This window comes from Salvia hispanica, chromosome 5, assembly GCF_029641045.1.
Source record: "Salvia hispanica isolate PSC_SH4W2 chromosome 5, Shi_PSC_v1, whole genome shotgun sequence".
NCBI lineage: Eukaryota > Viridiplantae > Streptophyta > Magnoliopsida > Lamiales > Lamiaceae > Salvia > Salvia hispanica.
The window spans coordinates 7,932,331-7,959,819 of record NC_142696.1 but is presented as its reverse complement, the minus strand read 5'-3'; the positions used below and the strand labels follow the sequence as shown (position 1 = coordinate 7,959,819).

Sequence of the window (27,489 nt, the reverse complement as noted above, 5' to 3'; positions counted from 1 at the left end):
AGAGAGAAGAAAATAAAATAATGATAAAATAAGAGAGATATATACTTACAATGTGTTGCTTAAATGTGAGCAATGTGAGCAAGAGAGTACTCCATAAATGAATTTATTCAGATTTTTCCTAATAATGGTTTATGATTTTTAACTTTTTAACACATCAAGCGCTGAATGGCAGATCTCGTAAATAAAAGGAAATAGGAGGGTGGTTTGGCGACGTAAATCCAGGGACGATTTTCCTTGGAAGACGACTCGGAACAAAAATGGAAAGCACTTTGAAAATCATCACAGATCACCGTTAAGGTTAAGCATTTTCCCTCAAACTGAGAAAGAGAGTTGTAGAGAGAGAAAGTAGTAGTAGCTGTAGTTGTGACGCGGCAATGGCGGAAGGAGAGAGCGTGAAGCTCTTCGTAGGGCAAGTGCCGAAGCCGATGTCGGAGGTTCAGCTCCTCCAATTGTTGAGAGATTTCGCCCTCGTCGACGAGGTCAAACTCATCAGAGACAAAGAGACGCGCGCTTCCAGAGGTTCGATTCCATCCTCATTTGCATGTCTGTATCCAAAATGCGATTTATGTTTTTTTGATTTAAAATTAGCTTGAATCAGGATGTTGTTTCGCCATATGCCCTTCTAGAGAGGAAGCAGACAAGGCTGTCAACGCGTGCCATGAGAAGATTACGCTGCCTGGGGTTAGTATCATCACAATTTAGGCAATGTGGTTGTTTTATGTCGCTAGAATGATTTAATTTTCCAATTCAGGCATCTAGGCTGTTGCAAATGAAGTACGCTGATGGAGAACTGGAAAGACTAGGTATATGTAGCTATTTTGTGTTTCCTATTACGTTTCTCTCTTATTTGAATGTTCTCATCTTCTAAATGTATTATCAGAGCATAAATTGTTCGTTGGTATGCTTCCAAAAACTGTTTCTGATGCTGAGGTGTCAGCTCTATTTTCGGTATATGGAACGATAAAAGACTTGCAAATTCTCAGGGGGTCTGGTCAAACTAGCAAAGGTTAATGGCTTGAATCCTCTTTCCTTATGTTCAATTTGGCTTGTTTTGTGAGCTTTGTTTTGCAATATACGTATTAGCAAAGCAAAGCATGCGATCTTACTTGTATTTTAAGCTAACATCCATCTTCGTTCATATAGGTTGTGCTTTTTTGAAATTTGAGACAAAAGAGCAAGCACTCGCGGCGATAGAGGCACTTAATGGAAAGCATAAGATCGAGGTGTGTGTCAATTTAGCAGTTCATGTTTATATGAAATTTTAAGTATTCACTCAGCATGCTTTGATGCATCTACAAACTTGTTAAGAGCCAAACCTTTTCTGTGACATAATTATGCTCTTCACTTAATCTAATATGTCAAAATTCATGTCTTAAAAGGTTGTCTGTACTCAAAGTTGCAGTATCTGATTTATAATCGATATTTTTCGCATACAAGGGTGCTTTAGTCTTCCTTGGGAAAATTTTGTATTTCTCATATGTACTACAAATTGGACCGTTATTGTATAGCAAGTTCCATTTGGTTATTCTTTGAGCATATGCAGGAAACTCAAGACTCTACTTCTCGCAAAATCATCTATACTATGAACATGGGTGTCTTTTTGTTTATATTTATCTGGCTTCTGAAACCACTCCTCCATATCATTTTGAATTTTTAAGCAAAGTTATTTTTTCTATGATGATCCCCAGTAGAAGTATGCATCTCTTATCTTTCCAAGTAAAAACATTCTTCTTGTTGAAATTTTAATCTTACGGTGGTGACAGGGTTCTTCTATTCCTTTGGTGGTCAAGTGGGCTGATACAGAGAAGGAAAGACAGACTCGGAAAGTTCGAAAAGCACTTTTGCAAGCTTCGACTTTGCAAATAGCTTCTGGACAACATCATGCCGTATATGGTGCTCTACCAATGAGTTATGTGCCTGCATATAATGGCTATGGTTATCAGGTTTGTTGGATTTTTATTAGGAAAATGTCCTCTTCAGAAGTTTTCTTATTGTACAATGCAGTTTTGTAGCTAAAGGAGTACTGTTCTCCTTTGGTACTACCGTACTGGTATTTATTACTGAATGTACGTTTATATCAATTTCTCATTTTTGTAGACACCAGGTCCTTATAATTTTGTGCGCTATCGCCTACCTCAGTTGCAGAATCGACCAACCTTCCCTAATTTGGTACCAACTACAGACCAAGGACGTTCTATACGTGGAGCCATACCTGATCCTTCATCCGGAGCTTCACCAAGTAATTATGCAGCGCCATCTGCAAACTACATAGGTTCTGCTTATCCAACCACACCAGGGGTTCATTATCCCTGGACACATCCTAGAGCAATCATGAATAATCAGCAATTTGGAGCTTCTTCAACTTTGTCACCATCTAGTTCTGTAGCTGCTTCACGTGTTAGAGCAAGCTCTGCTGTTCACGTTGAAGGTCGCTGAATCTTCACTCTTATTCTGCTGTCTTTTCCCTAGTTCTTTTATTTTGTAAATATTAGTTGATGTGTCTATGCACTTGATGCATATCTGCCTTTGCAACTATCTTATATGCTGTCAATCTTTCGAAGAGCAGGTCCTCGCGGAGCTAATCTATTTATCTTCCACATTCCTCAACAATATGGTGATATACAGCTTGCAAATCTGTTTCAGCGTTTTGGTAGGGTACTGAGTGCAAAAGTTTTTGTTGACAAAGCAACGAATGTCAGCAAGTGTTTTGGTATAAACTCTCTTAAATTTTTCTATCTGATGCAAGTTATATTTAACGGTTTTCCTTCTAATGAGCCGCTATTTGCAGGATTTGTTAGTTATGATTCACCAGCAGCAGCACAAAACGCAATTAGTGCAATGAATGGCTATCAGTTAGGTGGTAAAAAATTGAAGGTTCAACTTAAAAGGGAGAGTAACAAAAAAAATCTGAACTTTGAGGTAAGTGATGAAGACAGCTGAATTCATCAAGTGTGAATCTTGACATGATTTAGAATCTCGGATATGGAAAATGTTGAGATTGGGCAAATGGGGTGGATACAGCAGTTCTGGCCAATCTTCATCTCCAATTTGTATATTGTACTTGTAGTTTGTAAAACAGTTGCCGCACATTACACATTGAATTTATTTATTTAATTTAATTTATATGACTTGTTTATTTATGAGAACTAGACTGTTTCTGAAGTTATTTTAGTATTTTTAAAAATATCGTCTTCTAAATTTTGACCTTTTGGTGTTCCCTACTTGTGTAAGATTCAACTGCACAAAAAGGTTGGAAATTTTCTGCCATGCCTGCATCGAGCTTCTAAAGCATCCTGCAATCACCTGGAGGCTGGAGTATCAAGGTGAATTCGTGCAAATTTAACTACTACTGCAGTTGTTAATGTGACCAATATTATCATATTGACTGTTGAAACCATATTTTGCTCGTATTCTGGTGGTTTCTTTGACTTGCTTCACTGCAACGGTACTTCCTAGCTGAAATATGTTTTATTTGATTTTAGATTTTCACCTTCTGTTGCTTCTAACGTCTCTGGTCCAGTTTTGTAACAGATGCTTCCTGTTTATGATCCATTATGAATAAAGGTAGTCTTACTTGGATTGAAAACTGTTTTTTTTTTCAGGTTTCCTGCATATATGATTGGTTGTTTGAGTACAATTCATTCTCTCCGTTATGACCAATGCAGGCTACTAAATTTCGTCGATTATTTCATAAGACGATATTTTTTAAGGTTAGAAACATTTACCATGTGAGTCAAATGTTTGTTTTTGGATAGAGAGAGAAAGAGGGGTTACAACCATATGCATCTTCACCTTTAACTAGAGTGAGAACAACCTTGTACTCCTATGTGATTGAGATCTTGGTATCTAATTTATGCTTTTAGGCTTTGGGAGGAAATTTGGCTGTGCTAATAGTACAATATAAGTCATATCAGTGGAAATGGGGGATTCTTTTGTGTCATCTCAATTGGTAGTATCGTTGGATGTTTACTTTTGCTGATAGGACAGACAGATAAACAATACAAGTATTAAGTATGACGATTCCCCTCTAACCAATAGGTTGGGGATTCAAGTCATCACATGGTTAGATGGAGAAACAATCCACCATTTTACTATTGGGGATAAAAAAGAATCGGTTAAGATGAGGGAACGTGTATGCTTATGTGGTTCGCTAGATGAGCTCGGTAGGTGGCGGTTCTATCGATGTGATTTTCGTACCAAATCCTAAATTTGTTCTCAACTATGTATTTCTTATTCATAGTGGTGGATCCAGAACCTGAAATTAGGAACGGGGAAGGAATGATTAAAATTTAATGTAAGGAAAGAAAACTACTCCTCAACTACTTTGTGCCCAGGTCTACAATAGAGTTGTCACATGCACTTATATTTATTCCACATTTAACTTTGCTCACAATATATTCTACCAAGTTCAATTTTTATTCAAGTCACAACACTTTTTACTCATAGGTGGATGGAAAAAAAAATCGGTTTAAACTGTATTTTGTAGTATGTTAAAAATGTTGGAGAATTTTCATTTAATTAATTTTTATAATAAGTGCTTTTAATTTACACAAAATAATAAATATTTAATAATACTAGTAATATTTTTTTGTTGACACGGGCCTTAGAGCATCCACAACAATCATCATTTATCTTTTTCGTCCCTTAACTATTTATTGGTCCGACATCACTTTTTACTACATCTACATATTATTTTAGAGACAATCCCTGCAAATATTCATATTTTAAACATTTTTTACCTTCGCTATTTATGGGTCTATGATGCATGTTGATGTTCCTTGAATAAGGGCTCAGCTCCTCAGAGCGAGAAGCCCTCCGGGACAAGACACCTGCAACATCATCCCATTGCCACCCCCTCCTGGCTGGACTGGGCAACAACCCAACGGGATAACCATTGTGTGTGCTCTTGAGTAGGCCTGTAAATTCGGGTTTCCGTAGGTACCCAAACCCTAAAATTCGGGTATCCGCTCTGGCAGAACTAGCATAGGCCAAGCCCCCGCTTGAGCGGGGGCTTTGCCGGAGCCATCCACCTATTTATACTGAGGAAGAGCAGCGTCTCGGCCCCATTTTTATAGAGAAGCTTAAAAATGAGAGAGAAACGTTGAATGGTGAGGAGGGGAGAGAGTCAAATACTCTACCTAGTTGCATGCTTTTCATTTTTTACTCATTTTGTAGGTATTAATGTAGTATGTAGGTAATATTTTTATTTATAAAATTTTATCCTTTTTTTAAAAAGTTTATAGTTTGGGAAATCCTATAATTTTACTAGTAGTATCGTTTTATCCTTTATTGATTAAGAGCATGGGATAATTTTATTTTAATTGTTTTTTTCTTAACAAAGTTTTCTATATTTATATATTTTTAGCTACCATTTGGAAATTTGTTGTAATAATATCTTATATGGATCTCACTTCATTAAAGAGAAAAAAGTTTCTAAAATTAAAAAGTGTATATTCTTGTGGGACGGACTAAAAAACAAAGAGTGCATATTCTTTTGAGACTTGGGGAGTACTACTTTATATTTTACTCCCTCCGTCCTACAAAGATTGTCCCATTTTTTTATTTCCGCCCGTCCCACAAAATTGTCTAATTTAATTTTTTACCATTTTTGGCAGTGGACCATATATTCCACTACTCATTCCTACTCATATTTTATTATAAAACTAAAATATAAAAGTAGGACTCACATTCTATTAACTTTTTCAACTCCTCTTCATTATATCCCTTAAAACCTGTGTCTGGTCAAAGTGAGACAATCTTTGTGGGACGGAGGAGGGAGTAGCTCATTTTGCCATACTTTCACAATATCACAATCTCTATGTATATGTACTAAGATATGAAGTATTAATATTTGCTTCGCGCCTATAAATTGATAAATATGAAATGTCATTGCAGACAACTGGTACTGCTAGAATTGGCTATCAGCTCTCGAAAATAATAAGGGTGTCGGTGTCACACTATCTTATTGTCAAATTTCAGCACCAGCTTCTTTAAATTTCTGATTCCGCCACAGGGTATCCGAACCCGAAATTTAAAAAATATCATACCCAATACTAGGCCTGTCAAAATGGATATCGGGTATCCAATACCCGATATCCAAACCCGAAAAAGTCGGATAATTGGATACCCGAAATCCGATTTTTCGGATATCGGATCGGGATCGGGTAGTGAGAATTTTGGATTATCGGGTATCGGGTTACCCGATATCCGATCGGGTATACCCGAATTACCCGATTTATCCGATTTATTTTCTAAAATTAATAAATTATATTTTTATTATAATTAAATATAATTTAATTTCTTAACTATAATTTAATTAATACTTAATAGTTAGCATATAAGATATGTAATTTAATTTTTTTAATTATATTTTAATTTCATTGACTTGTGATATTTTGAATTTTTGATGATATTATTGTTAGATCTTGATTCTTATGAATTATTGAATTGTGTATTTATAAAGGATGAATGTTTGAACTTATGAATTTTGACGGTTATTGACTTATTGTGGATGGATTAAAGATGTTAATATGGTTATAACTTATGAATTTTGTATTTTTCAATGTTTTTAGTTATTTTCTTTTAAATTCGAACTACTACAAGAATTTTGTATTTCTAAAAATTTGTAGTTATTTTCTCTTAAATTCGAGCTACTATAAGAATTTTGTATTTCTAAAAGTTTGTAGTTATTTTTACTTGAATACTAGTACTTCAACTTTGTATTAAATTTGAATTAAAATAATATTAAATAAATTCTAAAAGTTTGTAGTTAATTTTCAAAAATAAAATAAAATAAATTCAAAATCACAATTGGGACTGGATACCCGATTTTTCGGGACTGGATACCCGAGTCGGGTATCCGGGTACCCGAAATCAAATTCGGGTCGGGTATCGGGTATTGGATTTTTGGAATTTCGGGATCGGGTACCCGAAAATTTCGGATCGGGTATCCGCGGGTATCCAATTTGACAGGCCTACCCAATACCCTACCCGTATATGAATTCGGGTACCCGAACCTAACTAATCGGGTACCCATAAACCCAAAATTACTATTTCAAATTTATTCTTTTATGTAAATTATATTGTGATAAGAATAGAAATTATTATAAATAACACAATAATACTATTTATTGACTATTATTAAAAGTCTAAACTTCAATTCTAAGGCTTTAGCTTTCTCTAGATTATGATTCTATGACTACATGTATATAGACATTAGACAAATAGAAACTACTTAATTTTAAAATAAAGAAATTTTTGGCATAAATCTACATGTGATTAAATAAATTTACTCTAGATTTATCCTACGGGCCATAGGCCTTGTACTAAATAAAAATATCTATCACAAATACATAATTAATCAGGCATTAGTCGGGTACCCTAATACGAATTAAAAATATTTATCACAAATACATAATTAATCAGGCATTAGTCGGGCACCCTAATACGAATTTCGGATACCCTAAACCCGAAAAATCATAACATTAACTATTCAAACCCGTACCCGAATCCATAATTTCGGGTTTCAGGTATAAAAAATCCATCGGGTATTGGGTCGGGATCAGGTATACCCGAAGCCCACGGACTAAATTTGCAGGCCTACTCTTGAGCTCATTGAGCTTTAAACTCTGGTTTGCCACGATTTCTATTAAGTCAACTAAATTAATATCGGTAAAAAATTATCTAATAAGTTTAAGCAAATGAATTATGAAGTTATAATTTAAGAATTCAAGTCTTGCGTACGATCCTTTCACTACTCAAAATAAATTAAAGATAAAAAGTATATATATATATAGAGTTGTGATCAATGTCGAACCAATTTTAAAGACCGAACTAGAGACCAAATCTGGGCCATCAGATCTAGTTTTTTTGATGAGATGTGCTGCTGTGAAAATTTAGTCTGCTTCATTACTAGCCCATTTACTTCATTGTATAGGTTTATTACTTCATTCTATACCTAATACCTTGAAACTACAACATGTTTTTACTTGCTTCTAGTAGGTTTTGAAATGATTCAACATATGTTTCATTCAAATTCATTGACGTGGGTTTTTGCTTGATTAACATTTAAAAATACAATTTATTCAAGTGAGTTTATTACTTCATTCAGGAACGTTATTACTTCATTGGATAAGATTTTTACTTCATTCCAGTAGGACTTCAAATGCTTCTACACATACTTCACTCCAATAATTTATTACATTATTCCATGTGTTTATTAAACCAATATTAGCGCCATGACGGTGGTGATAGATATTGTAGAGAGAAAGAACGGCACGCGACGGCTAAACCACATTTACGTACTGGAATGAAGTAAAAACCTACTAGAATGAAGTAATATATTTTGGAATGAAGTTAAATCTTCGTTACATGTTAGTATGACTTATTTACCTTCGGATGAATTAAAATAGGCTCGTGATGAAGGCGAAAATAATTTATAAATTTCTGTATCTTATCCATAAAAAACTAGATCTAAAAGCCCTAATTTGGTAGGGTTCGGTGGTTCGGTCTTTAAGAGTGGATTTGTGTATAATGAGACTCTATATATATATATATATATATATATATATATATATATATAGGGGTGTATTCAAATTAAAACCATAATGTATATTAAAACATCAAACCATGTAAATTAATGTACATTATACACACTAATAATGTACATTTTATTCATGTATAATGTACTTTCAGCATAATGTACAGAATTCATATAATGTAAATGTACATTATTAGTGTGTACAATATTTAGAACAGTACATTATACATGAATAAATGTACATTATTAGTGTGTATAATGTACATTATTTACATGGTTTGATGTTTTAATATACATTATGGTTTTCATCTGAATACGCTCCTATATATATATATATATATATATATATATATATAGGGATGTATTCAAATACTTTTTCCATCTTTAATACTTTTTCCTTCTTAATCTCTACCATTTATTTTCCAGATCTTAGGGCTGAAATTAGAGCCTAATTTAATAATTTTTAATCATTAAAAAATTAGAAAAGGGTGTTTAGGAGATTCACATGCATGTCTGTTATGGAAAGTCCAAGATTTACTCCTTCTCAAAATATTGCCGTGATTTTACTCAAATATATCTCTCTTCTTCACCGATTAATTTCCCTGTAATTAATCTGACGAATTTTGAGAAGTCCAAGCCATAATCTGACGATTTTTGCATATTTTTGAGAAGTCGTTGATAATTATATTTTGTCGGAGCGTCACTGTAATTTCTTCTACAATGCAAGAAGGTTGTTCTTCTCCAATGGAAGAAGATTATTCTTCAACAATGGAAGAAGGTAATCTTTTTAGAAAACTCTATGAATATTCTTTCCACGTTTCCTTTATTCCCAAGGATAGACACAATCCTTGTGGCTTGTATGTAGTCTGTAGGGCTTAATGTGATCGTTTCCTAATTGTATCAGTTTTGATTGGTGCTACTACCACAATCGTGTACTAGGTGCAAGAGTTTAGTTATGGTCTCGGCTAGGGTTTAGAAATCCGGGCGGCCAGGGTGTTATTTTAGTAGATAAAATTAATGTAGACTTAGTACTGTGTAATTTAAAATTTAAAACATATAATGCACGTTTTATATTTCGTAATGCGTATGTGTAGCTGAGACTTGTTTTTTGTTATTGTATACAGTGGTTGTTGTTCCTGATTGTTCTTCAGATTTGAAGCCTGTGGTTGGGCAGAAGTTCAAATCACTAGATTTTGGTTTCGTGTTCTATGATGTGTATGCCCGTGCTGTTGGTTTTGATACGCGCAAATCACGACTCTCGGAATCACGACTCTCAAATCACTAGATTTTGGGACATCACGACTCTCGAAATTGTCCAATGCTTAAAGAGATGGAAAAGGAGAAAGAGCTGTGTAAGAGAAAGAGGAAATGTTGATGTATTTTGAATCTCACAACATTATTGCTTTTGTTTTGGGTTTAGGCTTATTATTGTTTTCGATGTCTTAACACTGTCAACTTATTTTTGGTAATGATTGCTCATTTTTAATTGGTATTTGTGCATTATTAATATTTAAATGTTTCATTATTAATTTGTAGTACTTAGTTATTTTTCACCCTTAGTAGAAAACACTATTTTTGTGGAAACACTATTTAAATTAAAACTAATAATCATGCATTACTGAAATGGTATCATACATTATTATTGTAGAAGTAGTACATTACTAAAATAGTATCATCCATTATCATCCCATGAACGTGCATTATTGAGTTTAGTTACTTTCATTATTTGTTTACTTACATCGATTATATATTGAGTTTGTTGTAAAATATTATAAAGTTTACTACTTTTGTTCTACATTATTTCCTTAATATTTTACATTATCAAGCAGTAAAGTGACATTATTAAGTTTTTTGGAGTCATTACAAGTGTGGTGCAGAACACAGTAGTAACAAAATATCTAACATCTTGCAACATTTTTCAGCACAATGTATACTGTTCCAAAACATTCCACGCCACAAATCCGCTATTCCCCCATCCAGCATGAGTTATCAAAAAAAAAAAAAAACTTCTAGTTCATATCAAAATAAAAATCCTTTCCAATCAGCCATCAGAATATCACTCGATCCCATAATTCTCGACCCACCTTTCGAAGCTGAACTTTGCCGGCTTAACCATCCAATGCTTGGTGGCTAGAGTTTGGTTGGTTCCAGTTTTTGAGTTATATGGAGAAGTAAGCAGAGTCGTTGCAAACTTCATTCGCAACATTTCAAGGCTCTTTGTCCCTTTTGCACTTAGTCCGCACTCCCAATCCTTTTCCCGCTCTCCTAAGTAGGTCTCCATATGCCTCATCGCATAGACCTCCGTGTCCACGGTGCCGCTGTTGTCCCTCCAAGGCATTGTCACGACATGCGCATTACATTTTCTCACCTTTGCCGCCATTTTTGGATCCTTAGACTTTGTAAGTGATGCTACGAAGAACATCATCCACTGCCTCGTCAATAGCCAACCGTGGATGCTTGGATGCTGGCCAAAAAAAATACAACAGTGAATTTCAGTAATGTATAACAATAACTGTATAATGTACATAACTGATTATATAATGATGTTGACAGTGCATATAATAATGCATAATTTCAACCTAATAATCCAATAAATGTACAACTAATACATTACCACATACATCAATAATGACCTACAAAAATCAAATAATGCATAAAATAAAACACAAACATGTGTGCTAATTGGAATAACACACCTCCAAACCAAAAAAATGAACAATAATGTACAACAACGCTTACATAATGCATAAGATTTAACCAATATTTAACCAATAATGACTGCAAGCAATTTACTAATCCTTATAAACCACTAAGCAATAATGCTCAATTCCAAACAAATAAGCAATAATGTTGAACGCCAACGAAATAATGCAGCAAATGAATAGAATAATGTGTCAGACATGGACAACACTTCACCCAACAATTAAACAGAGATGGAATAGAGATCAAATGCAAAAACAAAGAACAACAATGTACCAAAACCAATAAATAATGCATCGAACTAAGGTACAAGATACTTTCAACTTTTTAAAAAGGAACAACATTCTCACCTTCGGTCTGCGTAGGCTGGTTTTTGAAGGGGCGTCCTCTTTTCGACATAGAGACACAACATAAACAGAAACCACTTTAGATTTTACACCAACATCGCAGCTAATTCATCAATAGGAACCACCATAAACACTAAACCCAAACTCTTAGGTATACAGAAAAATTCGACGAATTCAGGACGACTTCAAACCAAATACAACTCAGAAACCAACAATATACTTCAAAATTGGCATAACCATAAATATAATGCTAACAATTTCATCTTTTCCCCCCAAAATCGAACTAAATCGAACTAAAAATTGTGACTTTAGAAGCGCACCGTATTCGAAAATCAAAGCAGAATCGTCGACTGGCGGTGCGCGCGAACTGAAACTCGAAATTGGAGACTCCGAATCGTCGACCGACGTCGCTTTTCTCGTCGAGAACGGATGTCACGCCTTGGTCTCAACTTTTTCAGCGGCGGCTAGGGTTTGAGTATTTTTTGAAAAAGAAGAGAATTTGTTTGATCGTGGTTTGATGGGATGGAATGCGAGAGAGTGTAGGGAGACAGAAGGTCCATGAAAATCCCGCTTAATTATCGGAACCTCCGTTTTGAAACGTGTTCCAGCCATTATATGATTATTATTATACCCTCATAATGCACAAAATGTAACCAATAATGCAACACGGGATTAATTGCAGAAATTTAATCTGGACGGTCCATTAATCTAATCCAATGAATGATATTAAGAAGGAAATAGACACTAAGGATGGAAAAGCACCCTAATTCTCCCCTATATATATATATATATATATATATATATATATATATATATATAGAGTAGTGATATGGGGAAAGTGCCCATTAAGTATATAACTAGAGAACAAATCACAGCCACAAGATCAAGAAAATCAAGGGCTAGTTTTAACACATGTGATTTTCGAATTTGAAGGAGAAATCAGTTCACTCTATCACAGATTTACTTCACTATACAAGGCGAGGGTATAATGGACATTTCACTAATAAAATTAGGGTTAACAATTGAATTAATTTTCTCATTTGCAGAATTCATCTTCCGCCATCCCTGCTCATCCCGTCGCCTCCATCACTGCTCATCCCGTCGCCTCCATCCATCGTCGCCGCCGTTTCCATCCATCGTCGCCGTCGCTTCCATCCATCGTTGCTGCAATCGCCGTCGCCTCCATCCATCGTTGCTGCAATCGCCGTCGCCTCCATCCATAGTCGAACAATGAATCCAAATGAGAAAGATTTTTCAAAATGTAAGTTGTTCTACTAGTTTCTGATTTAGATTTAGTTTTAGAATAAAAGTTAGTTTTGAGAATTCTGCAAATTCAAACGACGAGAGTTTTTAATAAGTGAGATATGCAGTAGTTTATTATGGAATCCAAATTGAACAGAACAGATGTTAGCTTACAGTTAATTACTACAGTTAACTACTTCTATTTTTTGTGTAGGTTTTGATCGACTGAAAAAAAGAAAAACAACAACCTTAGACTCCGATCGTGAGTAACAACTACCTGCTCTGTTTTTCATTTAGTGAAGTATTACATTATTAGAGTGAAGTATTCCAGTTTAAGAGTGAAGTGTTTGTCATCGATGCTTGTAGTGCTCTGCTTTTCAATTTCAGTGAAGTAAAACATAGTTAGAGTGAAGTATTCCAGTGTTAGAGTGAAGTGTCTGTCATCTATGCTTGTAGTGCTTTGTTTTTCCATTTCAGTGAAGTAAAACATGGTTAGAGTTAAGTATTCCAGTATTAGAGTGAAGTGTCTGTCATCTATGCTTGTAGTGCTTTGTTTTTCCATTTCAGTGAAGTAAAACATGGTTAGAGTGAAGTATTCTACTTTTAGAGTGAAGTGTCTGTCATCTATGCTTGTAGTGCTTTGTTTTTCCCTTTCAGTGAAGTAAAACATGATTAGAGTGAAGTATTCCAGTGTTAGAGTGAAGTATCTGTCATCTATGCTTGTAGTGCTTTGTTTTTCCCTTTCAGTGAAGTAAAACATGGTTAGAGTGAAGTATTACAGTGTTAGAGTGAAGTGTCTACCATCTATGCTTGTAGTGCTTTGTTTTTCCCTTTCAGTGAAGTAAAACATGGTTAGAGTGAAGCATTCCAGTTTAAGAGTGAAGTGTTTGTCATCGATGCTTGTAGTGCTCTGTTTTTCAATTTCAGTGAAGTAAAACATAGTTGGAGTGAAGTATTCCAGTGTTAGAGTGAAGTGTCTGTCATCTATGCTTGTAGTGCTTTGTTTTTCCATTTCAGTGAAGTAAAACATGGTTAGAGTTAAGTATTCCAGTATTAGAGTGAAGTGTCTGTCATCTATGCTTGTAGTGCTTTGTTTTTCCATTTCAGTGAAGTAAAACATGGTTAGAGTGAAGTATTCTACTTTTAGAGTGAAGTGTTTGTCATCCCAGCTTATCATCCATGTTTGAACCTTTTTGCAGGCTTGCTATGTTGATAGGGTTGTCTACAGGACGAGGATGGTGGTTCGAAGATTTCCCACTGTCCGGAACTGGACAGCCACCCTTCTTAGGGAAAGAGGTCAATTGGAATTCAAAAATGGTGGTGTTATAGGTCGAGGAAGCATAGAAAGCATTGTTGACCCGGTCTCCATTGAAGCTTTATATGTCAATAATGATTCAATCATTGTCACTGCCCCTGTCCCTTCTACCACTGGGAATAATCTTCCACCAACTGATGAAGCTCCTGGGAATACTCTGCCAACAACCAAAGCTTCTTCAACTGATGAAGCTCCTTCAAATGATGAAGTAAAAAGTTCAATAAGGGAGGCTGCAGCTTCTATTAAAAAAATGATGAACTCTATAAAGAATGCTCCGGCAACTGGCAAAGACATCAATTGCTTCAAGGTTGTAGCTGTAACTGCCCTTAGGATGGTGGGTGTCGAGGTTGCTCAAGGCGACCAAGCTGTGTCAAATCCAATTGATAATGTGACACATGCTATGGAAGTCGATCAAGAGGATAATCCAGAGTGGATTGATCTAATGGAAAAGATGATGGAAATCTATGATGAGAAGAGCAAACGAGTGACTGAAGGCACATCAATTTTGCCTGAAATTAACTTGGAAAAGAAAGACGTAAGTTGAAGTGTTGGAATGATGTAAACAATTTGATTTTGATTTTGGTCTGTTGTGTTCTAAAACTTGACATTTGATTCAGGGTGAACTAAAAACATTTGTATGATGTTGTATTCTAATTTATAATACTTTTTGACTTCTTGTTTATATCTACCTTTTAAGTTTTTGTATTTATGGTTAAATACACATCACTATATGCAGGAGACAAATGAATTTTGTGCAGATCTAACTAAAGGAGCATCACGAAACACGCAGTTGAAGGTATACAGATACCTAATACATGTGTATTGTGGTATTTATATTTGATATTCTTTTCTTATTATGAAAATAGGACGACAATGTGGATGCCTAAATTGCATCTGCAATAGAAGCATTCATGGCGATAGGTGATGATGATGACTACATTCAGTCAGAATTGAAAGAAGCTGACCAAAATCCTTCGGCCCAATTAGTAGTTTACGATCCAGATATTGTAAGAATTGATAAAATGCTTATTGTGCTCTTTTTTTCCATTCCAATGAAGTAAAACATGACTAGAGTGAAGTATTCCAGTGTTAGAGTGAAGTGTCTGTCATCTATGCTTGTAGTGCTTTATTTTTCGATTGCAGTGAAGTAAAACATGGTTAGAGTGAATTATTCTAGTGTTGGAGTGAAGTGTCTGTCGTCCATGCTTAAAGTGCTTTGTTTTTCCATTTAAGTGAGGTAAAACAAGCTTAGAGTGAAGTATTCTAGTGGTAGAGTGAAGTGTCTGTTTATTGATGCTTGTAGTGCTTTTTTTTTCCATTTCAGTAAAACATGGTTAGAGTGAAGTAAAACTTGCTCTATTATTCCATTTCAGTAATGTAAAAATACACATCCAGTGAACTATATGTCTTATAAAGTGAAGTATATAAACAATATAGTGAAGTTTTCATCTCATTCTTGCCCTGACAGACAAGTGCTAGGATTGAACAAATGGCAGTACGTTCAAAAGCTGAGAAGAGAATATCCGCTGCACTGCGATCTCCATTCCATGAAAGAATGGTTCAGGCAAAAACAAAGTTTAGCTTGCAAGAGTCACATATATTTTTTTGGATTATGACAACACATAAATTAAATGAGTAAGATTTATATTATAGTTCTTATTTAGAAGAAAAAATATACAAAAGAAATCTTAACACATATACATGTTTGAACATGGACAACATATTGTTTGATGATGATGTTGTAATCGTAACAAAAAGAGAATTTTGTTCACTGTTGCCACATGAGCTAGTAGAAGTGGGTGTGATCAACGCTTGGGCTTCTTATTTGAATAACATGGAAGAATACAGGGCTCTATCTTCATCGAGGCGCCTGTTTTTTACAACATACCAATGTGTAAGAATAGTATAAATTTTGAAAAATGAACTACATGGTATATGTTCATTATAAACCATGTTTACTTCACTATATGTTCACTATAGTGAATTATTTCTATCCAGATTTGACTTGTCTCATCTTTCAGCTGTATACAGTTGTACAACGGCCTGATGGGGTGGACATCAACACCATAATTGATAGATTCTGTAGCAATCTAGAAGATGAGATTAAACAAATTCCGTATTTCAAATGGGTCGACGTAGATTTGGTAAATATTGAATACAAAAGATTCTTTGCTATATTCACTGGTTGTTTTTATTCTGAAATTGTTATCATCTTTGTAGGTGTTCTTTCCAATTTGTGCTGCGGAACATTACTACACCATATGCTTTAGATTTAGCACTAAAACCATAGTGGTGATTGACAATTCAAAGAATGGCAGCGATGAGGACATCACAATCAATTATGGTAGCATACATGAAACTGTGGTAAGTATACATGATATATAGTGAAGTATTTTGTGATTACAGTGAACTAGAATACTCTTTACAGTGAACATAGATATGGAAAAAATGATTGTAAACTTCAAGCGTTCATGAACTATTGTACAAAACTTCATTTAAATTCAATAGTCAGTTCTTATTTTACATTAATATCCCGTTCAATGTTTACTTCACTGTCGAGCTATGTACTTCACTATATGCACAATATACTTCACTATATGCACAATGTACATCATTGGAGTGAAGTAAAACTTGCTTAGAGTGAAGTATTCCACGGTTAGAGTGAAGTGTCTGTCATTTATGCTTGCAGTGCTTTATTTTTCCATTTTAGTGAAGTAAAACATGGTTAGAGTGAAGTATTCAAGTGTTAGAGTGAAGTGTCTGTTTATCTATGCTTGTAATGCTCTGTTTTATCATTTCAGTGAAGTAAAACATGGTTAGAATGAAGTAAAACATGGTTATAGCGAAGTATTCCAGTGTTAGAGTGAAGTATTTGTTATCTATGCTTGTAGTGCTTTGTTTTTCCATTTCAGTGAAGTATTCTAGTGTTAGAGTGAAGTGTCTGTTTATTCATGCTTGTAGTGCTTTGTTTTTCGATTTCAGTGAAGTAAAACATGGTTAGAGTGAAGTATTATAGAGTTAGAGTGAAGTATCTGTCGTCCATGCTTAAAGTGATTTGTTTTTCCATTTCAGTGAGGTAAAACATGGTTAGAGTGAAGTATTCCAGTGTTAGAGTAAAGTGTCTGTCATCTATTCTTAAAGTGCTCTGTTTTATCATTTCAGTGAAGTAAAACACGGTTAGAGTGAAGTAAAACATGGTTAGAGTGAAGTATCTGTCATCTATGCTTGTAGTGCTCTGTTTTTCCCTTTCAGTGAAGTAAAACATGGTTAGAGTGAAGTATTCCAGTGTTAGAGTGAAGTGTCTGACATCTATGCTTAAAGTGCTCTGTTTTTCCATTTCAGTGAAGTTAAACATGGTTAAAGTGAAGTAAAACATGGTTAGAGTGAAGTATCTGTCATCTATGCTTGCAGTGCTTTGTTTTTCAATTTTAGTGAAGTAAAACATGGTTAGAGTGAAGTACTACAGTGTTAGAGTGAAGTGTCTGTTTATCCATCACTGTACACTAAATATACTTCACTGATATGGAAAACAGTACACGATAATCAATATTACTTCACTATAAATGAACCAAAACATGTAATAAGCGAACTAAAGACTTGTAAGCAGTAAAACGAACACATATAAAAGTGAATTTATTCGCAATTGAGCTTAACATAAAAACCAAGTTTGCATTGAGATAAAAATCACTCAAAAGTGTAGTAAAAATGAGTCATTAGTGCTCTAAAAAGGCTACAAAGTGAACTGTTTCTTTCCAAATCCTCACTGCCTCTGTTTTGTCTTCTCATTCACCTTTTTGCAGTTCCTCGAATCATGGTGTCCAATCACATGACAATTTCCACACTTTCGGCCTGGTTTCATTGCTAACTTTATTGCCGACTCCTTCTTCGATTTTCTCCTACCTCCACTTCCCTTTGTACTGACAACATTAGGAGGATGAACTTCAATAATGTTTGGAACTTGTGAGCCATAGAAGTTCTCAATCAATGCTCTTTTCTCTGTCGAAGACAGAACAACACTTCCGAAAAGCTGCTTCTTACCTTCTTCAATAATTGCAGTAAATGCATTGATTTGGTCAATGTTCCCTTCAATACTTTGTGCTATTTCAAAGAATAATGCATACAAGTTTTTAAATGCAATCTTCTTCTCGTCCACAACAGAGAATATTTCTTCATCATCACAAAAACCTCCATGTATTGGCTTCACAAACTGTGACTTCAACCATCTCCATCCACGCAAATTCTCGGGTATCAACTTAACAAACTTATATTTCAACACACAAAATATATGGCTGCACAATAGACCAAGTCTTTCAAACTTTTTACATCCACACACATAGGTGTCATCGCCAATGGAGTAAGTCACTGTCCATGAGTTTGAATCCTTGTCATTTATGTTATATACTTCATTCTCTCTATTGGTAGACATTCCTAGAGTTGAACAAGACAAAAAGAAACATGCATAAACTATCTCCTCTTGAATTGCATTAAAAGCACTACCACTGTATATCGTTGATGCATGTTTCTCAATTTCCAATTCTGTTCGCAATATAGGCACTTTTGTTGAATCATAGTATTCAAGCTTTGCGATGTTACTTCTTTGAGCCTCCAAAGCATGGTTATAGTTCATATAAAATAGCATAAGGTTAGCCCGACACTTTGAGTACCTTTTAAAGAAGCTATTCTGTGATTCAGACAAAGATGTTGTCTTTATCAACGAGCTCATCAGAAAATCACGGAAAAAGGCTGGAACCCAAAACTTTATAGATGCAAACATTGATGAAAACCAGTCATTATTGGCCAACCCATATCTTTCCATTATAGCATGCCAAGATTCTTCAAATGCATCGGCTCTATCAACTCCGACCAAACACATGCATTCAATTCCTTCTTTAGTTCTTCACTACCAAGCATGTTCTTTGGCAATTTGTCAGCAACTTTATTCATTATATGCCACATGCACCACCTGTGTCTCGTACTAAGAAGAACCTCTGCAATAGCAACTTTCATTCCTAAGTCTTGATCGGTTACGATTAGCTTCGGAGCCACACCCATACATTTCACAAATTGTTTAAATAACCATGAAAAGGAGTCGGCATTTTCCTTGGACAAAAGGCCAGCAGCAAATGTCACAGGGCGACCATGATTATCCTTGCCCGTAAAAGGAGCAAATATCATGCAGTACCTACATGTTAAAATCACTATAAGACATGAAGAATATACTTTAATCACAGACACTTCACTCTAACACTAGAATACTTCACTGTAAGCAAGTTTTACTTCACTGAAATGGAAAAACAAAGTACTATAAGCATGAATGACCGACACTTCACTCTAACTCTAGTATACTTCATTCTAAGCATGTTTTAATTCACTGAAATGATAAAATAGTGCACATAAGTATAGATGACAGAGACTTCACTCTAACACTTGAATACTTCACTCTAAGCAAGTTTTACTTCACTGAAATGGAAAAACAAAGCAATACAAGCATGCTCAATACACTTCACTGTAAGCAAATATTGTAGTTCACTAAATGCTCAATATACTTCACTAAAATGAATAAAAACAGTACAGTATAAGCCATGCTCAATATACTTCACTGTAAGCTTATTGTAGTTCACTAAATGCTCAATATACTTCACTAAAATGAAAAACAATACACTATAAGCATGCGGAAATAAACATCATTGTAATCATATACTAGTTCACTATATGAACAATATATTTCACTATATGCTCAATATACTTCACTGAATATAAACTATAAGACATGTGAATGTAATTAGTGTGCACGTACCTATTTGTTGAGTATGTCGTATCAAAAGAAACAATATCACCATACAAATGATAATTTCTCTTGGCAGTTGGATCACACCAAAACAAACGTGTCAGTCTATCCTTTGAGTTGACCTCAAATTCATAGGTAAATGCTCCACAAAGTTCCTTCTTCCTGCGCATCTCATTTAATAGCATTTGTGCATCAGCTCCTTCCACGTATGCTCTAAGGTCGCGTCTGTAGTTGCGCACTTCTAAAACAGTACACCCTACATAATCTAATCCACCAAGTACTTCCTTGAGTAAACTAAAACTTAAAGTTGGACCGATATTTGCATTAGCGCAATCAAGTATGAATTTCTGATGGACTAAATCCAAATTGCGGTTCAACTTCATAAAACGCTTATGGCGTTCCTCAACCATCTCGTGATTATGTTCTTCAACAAAACTTTGTATAACATAACCAACACCCATAAAAAACTTCCAAGACACTTTAGCATTACAAAAGCACTTAATAGAAGAACACTTGCGTTTCACCTCATGTTGTTCATTTTTTCTTTGCTTTGTACCTTCTCGGCTACACACCACATAAATCCAAGTAATGACATCTTTTTCCTTTTTTGATCCCTTCTTACGGGTGTCAAACCCAACATATCGAGCATAATTGTTGTAGAAGTCCAATGCACGATCAAGGGTCATGAAACTTTGTCCAATTTTTGGTTTCTAATCATCGGGACATTTTGGTACGTAAACCACTGTAAGAAATATATACTTCACTGTAAGCGTAAAATACTTCACTGTAATCATGTTTTACTTCACTAAAATGAAAAAATAGAGCACTTTAAGCATAGATGACAAACACTTCACTCTAACACTGGAATACTTCACTATAACCATGTTTTACTTCACCGAAATGGAAAAACAGAGCACTACAAGCATAGATGACAGACACTTCACTCTAACCATGGACTACTTCAGTCTAACCATATTTTACTTCACTGAAACGATAAAATAGAGCACTTTAAGCATAGATGACAGACACTTCACTCTAACACTGGAATACTTCACTGTAACCATGTTTTACTTCACTGAAAGGGAAAAACGGAGCACTACAAGCATAGATGACAGTTACTTCACTCTAACACTGGAATACTTCAATCTAACCATGTTTTACTTCACTGAAAGGGAAAAACAGAGCACTACAAGCATAGATGACAGATACTTCACTCTAACACTGGAATACTTCAATCTAACCATGTTTTACTTCACTCTAACCATGAATCACAAACACTTTACGCTAACATTGGAATACTTCGCTTTAATTATGATGTACTTCACTGTAATGCATAATATACATCACTAAAATGAAAATAATTCACTAAATGCATCAATACAAACAATATTTACTTCAATATAAAGCATATTTACTACACTACAACTCATATTGAGCATATTTACTTCACTGTTCGTCACATATAGTTCACTCTAACGTTTTTTCACATCATACACGATCTAATCATGCTGAGCAACAACACTTAATTGATAATAATTGATAATTACCTTTAGATTCAGTTTCTCCTTCCTCTCCCAATGAAGAGGAATCAGAATCGAAATAATCTTCGGATGAATGTATCGGAATTGAATCCATTTGAAGGAGTCCAGACATCGCGATGAAGGAATGAACGGGAAGAATGAATCAAATTGCGTTGGTCAATCCTGAGCGAATTTGATCAGTTGTGATGAATTCAATCAGAATCAAACAGATTTGATTCGCGCTGGTCAATCCTGATCAGATCGCGCTGATCGATCCAATCAGATTTGAGAAAATCGCGCTTGAATTCAATCAGAACGAAGCTGAATTTGGTTCAGATTTGATTCAGATCGGGAATTTCATATTTTTGGAAGAAATCCTAAGCTAAATTTGGTTCAGATTGGAGAATGATTTGGGAAGATTGTTGACGATAAATTCACGATGGGTGATTATAAATTTCATTAATTCATGTTGAAATATTGAATTCCCAAAATACCCTTAGGCAAGTATTTTTTCATACAAATTTGAAAGTTTATTTAAACCATATGATTAATTTGGAATGTTAAATGTGTGGCTGAAATTAATTCTCTAGTTATACACTTAATATTAGTTAAACATTGATCACTTCTATATATATATATATATATATATATATATATATAGGGGTGCATTAAGGTCCTTACACCCTTTTAGTGTTATACACAAAACACATCACAACCATAGGATAGATGGATTGGATGGATATGATTCAAATCATCCGAGCTACATTATTCATCTATTTTCGTACATTATCGGGGCAAATTTGGTATCACACAATAATGTGGAGCAGTTTCAAAACTGCAATTCCTAAATTTCAGCGAGAGATTAATTTGAGCGACGATTTCACAACCCACTCTCTCTCCTCTCTCTCAATTCTCTATCTGAAGCAAACCATATGCGCCGCCTCAATTCATAGTTCAATCTCCTCTCCTCCCTCAATTCACAGTTCCCCCCTCATCCCAAACCTTAACCGTCCCTTTTTTCAGTCAGAGAACAGGAAAAAATGACGATTGAAGCTGCAAACATGACTGCAAATCAGAACAAAGCTGATTTCATTCTTGTTGTCATCATTCGACGGTCATTTTTGCTGATTAGTCGCTACCACACGTCGTCGATTTTATCTCTAGCCCTAAATCAGGTAAAATTCTCGACTGAAATTTGATGATTGTGCAATAGTTTCAGTTCGCGTACACCTAAATCTACATTTGTAGTAGATTTGAGGTCGTGATTCATTACTCCGTTCATTAATTGATGTTTTGGTATGTGTTTTTAGTTGTTCTATGATTATATGGTAAATTTATACTTTCAAGTTTAGTGATTCATTTCGATTGTTGGGTTTTGTTGAATTCATTTTTTTTGCGTAGAATGTAATATCTGATTTACACATTGTTTCTTCCAATATGAACATTACTTTTTACTCATGTGCTACATTATTAGGTTTTATAGTATGCTCTGTATATTAATTTACTTTTTAAGATACATTATTTAATTAATAAGGGCACATTATCTAATTACATTATTCTCTGATACATTGTTTAGTCAATTGTTTACATTACTTTAGACTCATGCACTACATTATTTGGTTTTGTAGTAAACTCTATATATTAATTCACTTTTTAAGTTACATTATAGGATTCATAATGGTACATTATCTGATTAAATAATGCTTTGATACATTATTTTTGCAATTGTTTACAGCATTTATACTCATGTGCTACATTATTATGTGTTGTAATATGATTGGTGATATGAATTCAGTTGTTAAGTAACATTATATGAATTATAATGGTACATTACATGTTTACATTAGGCTGTGATACATTATTTATGCAGATTTATTGTTTGTTTTAATATGATATCTTACATTAATACATTTAAGAGTTACATTATCTGATTACATTTGGATTTGATACATTATTTATGCAAATATTTACATCATTGCATTAGATATTTACATTCTTTTATACTGATATGTTACATTATGGTTTGCTATTACTTATAATGTAATTATTTGTTTATTATAAATGTAACTAATAAATGTATATATGTCTGAATAGGTACAAAGAAAGCAAGAATTGAGTACGAGGAGCACTTCGACGATGACATCCACCGGCTGTGACAAGAAATGCTTGAAGATGTGGAGGGCGATGATATAAATTCAAATGGACAAATGATCCATGTGGGGATAGGGTGTAGTACCCACCCAGCCAGTAAATGTCAATTCTCACTGAAGTGATGGTGAAAGGAATTTAGCTAGGTGTACATTAATTGTTCCGTTTTTATACATCATATTATGTTATATCATTTAGCCTGTTATGTACATTAATTGGTTTTGTTTTGATGCATCATATGTTGTTACATCATTTAAGTAGATATATACATTATTTGTTTATACCTTGTGTGAATTGTATGGTACAATAAGAGCCGGAAATTAAATCGATTCCCCAAGGGTTTAGCAATCCATGGGGCTAGGATGTAGTATCAACCCAGTAACACAACGTTCAACAAGTGCATTTAGTTAGAGTCATCACAATAGGGTTCATTTATCCATTTGGACTAGGGTATAGTATTCACAACTTGTGTTGGTAATATGCCCTAGCCCCATGTATTGCTAAACCCAAAGTGTATGAATTCAACTTTCGTCAAACATTAAACCGTTCAACATCTACATTATTCAGTACTAGGCATGTAAATTAAAATACAATATTCGTACATTAATTCTATGAAATACAGTTAAAAACAAAAATTATATGCAAGTGTTGGTAATATGCCCTAGCCCCATGGATTGCTAAACCCATAGGGGAAAGGATTAATCTCTCTGCCTTAGTGAAAGTTTTGTTAGTGTAGCGGTACTACAATCTAGCCTCATAGATTGCTAAACCCAAAGGGTATGGATTCAAGTTCCTTTCAACATTATTCTCTTCAATCTGTACATTATTCAGTGTTACAAAGTACATTATTAGATACTACTGGTACATTATTTACTGTACCAAATCTAAAACACACATTAAAAAATAAAATTTAATTCATGTGATGGTACTATACTCTAGCCCCATGTGTTGCTAAATCCAAGGGGAATGATTCAAACTCCCTGCCCTTGGTGATGGTTTCTTTTGTAAGTGTGTACTACAACCTAACTCCATGGATTGCTAAACCCAAAGGGTATGGATTCAACTCTCGCCAAACATTAAATACTTACACAACTACATCATTTAGTATTACGCATGTACATTAAAGGCCACTTGGCGTACATTATTTAGTTCACAAGCTCCATATCAAATATTTATATACACTATTAGAGCGCAACATGAACATTAGACGAAAAAAAAACATGAAACAATGTACATGTCGGATTGGTTCATGCAAAAATAATAATATAACAAAAAAAAACGTCTAATGTGGGTGGCGTGAATAATACGTGATATGGATATGGTATATCATAACAAAAAAATCAACTTAATTAAAGAAAGAATTATCATATGAATTATAATTAAAGAAATTATACGTGATGTGGAAAGATCTTCATTATAAAAAGATATGGTAATTAGAATCATACGTGTAAATAAGAAAACTAATTTTAATGTGGGTGGCGTGAAATTAGGAACATTTAAACCAATTCAAAAAGCATATTTCCTGAAGCACCCTTTTCGAATTTTTTATATACTTTTTATAATTTCCAACTGGCATAATTAGAGACATTAGATGAGAATATCCAACGGTTGTAATTAGTGTTGCGTTTTTCAAATATATAGTGTAAGGATGTGAATACATCCCTATATATATATATATATAGGTTTGTGTTAAAATGACAACACCTCTTAAAGTAACACCATACCACCAATCCTAGCCAATCATTTGTACACATGGACGAATAATCAGCTGCCATGTGGCAATCATAAAAATTATTCAAGGGTAAATTTTCGCGGACTGCAATATCCAATACGCTAGACTGCAATTTTTCCCGCCTGCAATATCCAATACGCTGGACTGCAATCTATAGATTGCAGTCTAGTGTATTGGATATTGCAGTCTAGCGTTTATAATATTGCAGTCTAGCGTGGTGTCACAGTGTCATTTTAAGAGTGTTGTCATTTTAACGCACCCCTAAATATAGATATAGATATATATATATATATATATATAGGGGTGCACTAGGGTGCCACCATAATTAAAATAACATCATACCACCAATATAGTCCGTTAGATCTCATCTATGGACGCCTAGGATTAAGTTTCGTGAAAAAACACGGGTTTGCAGTCTACTGTATTAGATATTGCAGTCTACTGTATTAGATATTGCAGTCGTGGTAAACTGCAATATTGTTGTGGTAAGACTGCAATATTCAATGAACAGCACTGCAATCTGGTAACGTAAAATTAGAAATTTCCTATTTTACCCCTCCGTGTTTTTACACGTGGCAGCATGACAAGCACACGATTTTCAGATCCAATGGCCTAAAATGGTGGTATGGTGTTACAATAAAGAGGGTTGTCATCTTAGTACATCCCTATATATATATATATAGGGGCATGTTAGGGTGCCACCACCCCTTAAAATAACACCATACCACCATTTCTAGCCAATCATTTGTACACATGGACGAATAATAAGCTGCCACGTGGCAAAAAAAAAAAAAAAAAAAACCAAAAAAGACGGGCAGCAATTTTGTGGTCTTTAAACAACAATTTTTCTTGAACAGCAATATCCAACACGTTAGACAGCAATCTATAGATTGTTGTCTAACTGTTGGATATTGCTGTGTAGCTTTTATAATATTGCTGTATAAGCGTTGTCACGTTGTCATTTTAAGGGTGGTTGTCATTTTAACACAAACCTATATATATATATATATAATGTGAGGGTGCGTTAAAATACATAGAATTATCATTACATAACTATGCACTTATAATAAACATTTTTTTTTAATATATAATGTACTTTCCGTTGTAATATAATTTCTAATGTTCATTATATAAGGCAGTAGTCCATTAAAAATACATAAAATATTCATAATTTGTAGTTATATACGCAGAATTGATTATTATGTGCAATAAATAACTTTTGGGAACGAACAACAATTTAATCAATTTTTTAAAAAAGAAAAAGAAATTGGTAGACCCAAATTAAAACTTTTTTATGCTGCGTGATTTTAAAAAATTAGTATTATCATCCGTGCTATGCATGGGGCTATATAATTTTCACTGATTAAACATTTTAATAAAATTAATAAAAATAAGAAATAAGTAATACAATTACATATATTAACTTTAAAATTACAAAAAAATTAATAGTATTGATTAGAACACTTTAAAACACTAATATAATATTCCCACCATCCTATAATAGATTATAGATGTTACACCTTCCTTTTTAGTTTGTCACAGAAAAGATGTCACATTTCCTTTTTTTTAAAAAAAAATTTCTCTCTCGCATTAGTATAAACATACTATTTTGGTTTTGCACTTAACACACAAAAAAACATCACTTAAAATCTCATGCCATTTCCGAAATGTGTCATCTATTATAGTAAGGATTAAGTACTATTATTACATAGAACAATAACATTTCAACGACTAAATAATTCAAAAATAAACTACTATCAATTTGACTGTTACAAAAATGAGAAATAATTTAGTTGTAAAAAAAAATATTGATCAATGTGAAAAAAAGTTAAATGTATATAAAAAGAAATTTGAATATAAATACAAACAAAATAAATATAAAATATTTTTATTTTAGTTTATCCCTAAAAATTATTCCAAAATTTCTAATTTAGGAAACTTTTTCTGTCTAAGAGCATCCACATCCATTCTCTTGCCAAAAGCACGGATGTCGGCCCAGACCCCCTATATTCATTTTTAATTCTCTACTCTTCTGTAAGAGCACAATACCCCATCCATGCTCTTCCCTAGGAGCAGGGAAGAACATGCTCAAGGGTCTCATCATTCTATTATTCAATTTAAATACTTCAATTACTAAAAATATTTTCACAATATTAAA

At 34.1% G+C, this 27,489-nt stretch overlaps 3 protein-coding genes and 1 pseudogene across 7 annotated transcripts; 3 read left to right on the top strand and 1 right to left on the bottom strand.

The window, feature by feature from the left end:
- Positions 1-240: 240 nt before the first annotated feature.
- Positions 241-5,235, top strand: LOC125186831 (RNA-binding protein BRN1-like). Of its 5 annotated transcripts, none has more exons than XM_089058000.1 (12): positions 241-519; positions 599-681; positions 752-803; positions 881-1,006; positions 1,144-1,223; positions 1,764-1,943; positions 2,098-2,428; positions 2,567-2,710; positions 2,789-2,919; positions 3,232-3,323; positions 3,603-3,710; positions 4,788-5,235. In XM_089058000.1, exons 1-12 carry the CDS (start codon positions 375-377, stop codon positions 4,912-4,914), a joined length of 1,599 nt encoding a protein of 532 aa, XP_088914126.1. In that variant the 5' UTR covers positions 241-374; the 3' UTR covers positions 4,915-5,235. The 5 variants fall into 5 exon arrangements, with proteins under 5 accessions (XP_088914126.1, XP_047939245.1, XP_088914128.1 ...); XM_048083289.2 differs by lacking the exon at positions 4,788-5,235 and adding an exon at positions 3,483-3,564 and having other exon boundaries at positions 243-519; positions 3,666-3,940; XM_048083288.2 differs by lacking the exon at positions 4,788-5,235 and having other exon boundaries at positions 242-519; positions 3,603-3,940.
- Positions 5,236-14,018: 8,783 nt separating this feature from the next.
- Positions 14,019-15,030, top strand: LOC148924302 (uncharacterized; the record flags this gene model as incomplete). Its single annotated transcript, XM_089059047.1, has 4 exons — positions 14,019-14,678; positions 14,761-14,778; positions 14,880-14,939; positions 15,010-15,030. Coding segments are annotated over 4 exons (759 nt in total), but the record flags the coding sequence as incomplete, so codon positions are not given.
- Positions 15,031-15,698: 668 nt separating this feature from the next.
- On the top strand, positions 15,699-16,528 carry LOC148924301 (uncharacterized). Its single transcript, XM_089059046.1, has 4 exons — positions 15,699-15,778; positions 15,857-16,037; positions 16,165-16,287; positions 16,364-16,528. The coding sequence occupies exons 1-4, from the start codon at positions 15,699-15,701 to the stop codon at positions 16,526-16,528; spliced, it is 549 nt and encodes a 182-aa protein (XP_088915172.1).
- Positions 16,529-17,903: 1,375 nt separating this feature from the next.
- Positions 17,904-20,617, bottom strand: LOC125189921 (protein FAR1-RELATED SEQUENCE 5-like; annotated as a pseudogene).
- Between the last annotated feature and the right edge of the window lie 6,872 nt (positions 20,618-27,489).

What these genes read in the sequence shown, in the direction of transcription:
- LOC148924301 (XM_089059046.1), top strand. Translation starts at nt 15,699, where the DNA reads ATGGTTCAGGCAAAAACAAAGTTTAGCTTGCAAGAGTCACATATATTT. An exon ending in ACAACACATAAATTAAATGA is followed by an intron (nt 15,779 to 15,856) that starts GTAAGATTTATA and finishes ATGTTTGAACAT; the next exon opens with GGACAACATATTGTTTGATG. An exon ending in AATGGGTCGACGTAGATTTG is followed by an intron (nt 16,288 to 16,363) that starts GTAAATATTGAA and finishes TCATCTTTGTAG; the next exon opens with GTGTTCTTTCCAATTTGTGC.
- LOC125186831 (XM_089058000.1), top strand. Translation starts at nt 375, where the DNA reads ATGGCGGAAGGAGAGAGCGTGAAGCTCTTCGTAGGGCAAGTGCCGAAG. An exon ending in AGAAGATTACGCTGCCTGGG is followed by an intron (nt 682 to 751) that starts GTTAGTATCATC and finishes TTTCCAATTCAG; the next exon opens with GCATCTAGGCTGTTGCAAAT. An exon ending in CTCTGCTGTTCACGTTGAAG is followed by an intron (nt 2,429 to 2,566) that starts GTCGCTGAATCT and finishes TTCGAAGAGCAG; the next exon opens with GTCCTCGCGGAGCTAATCTA.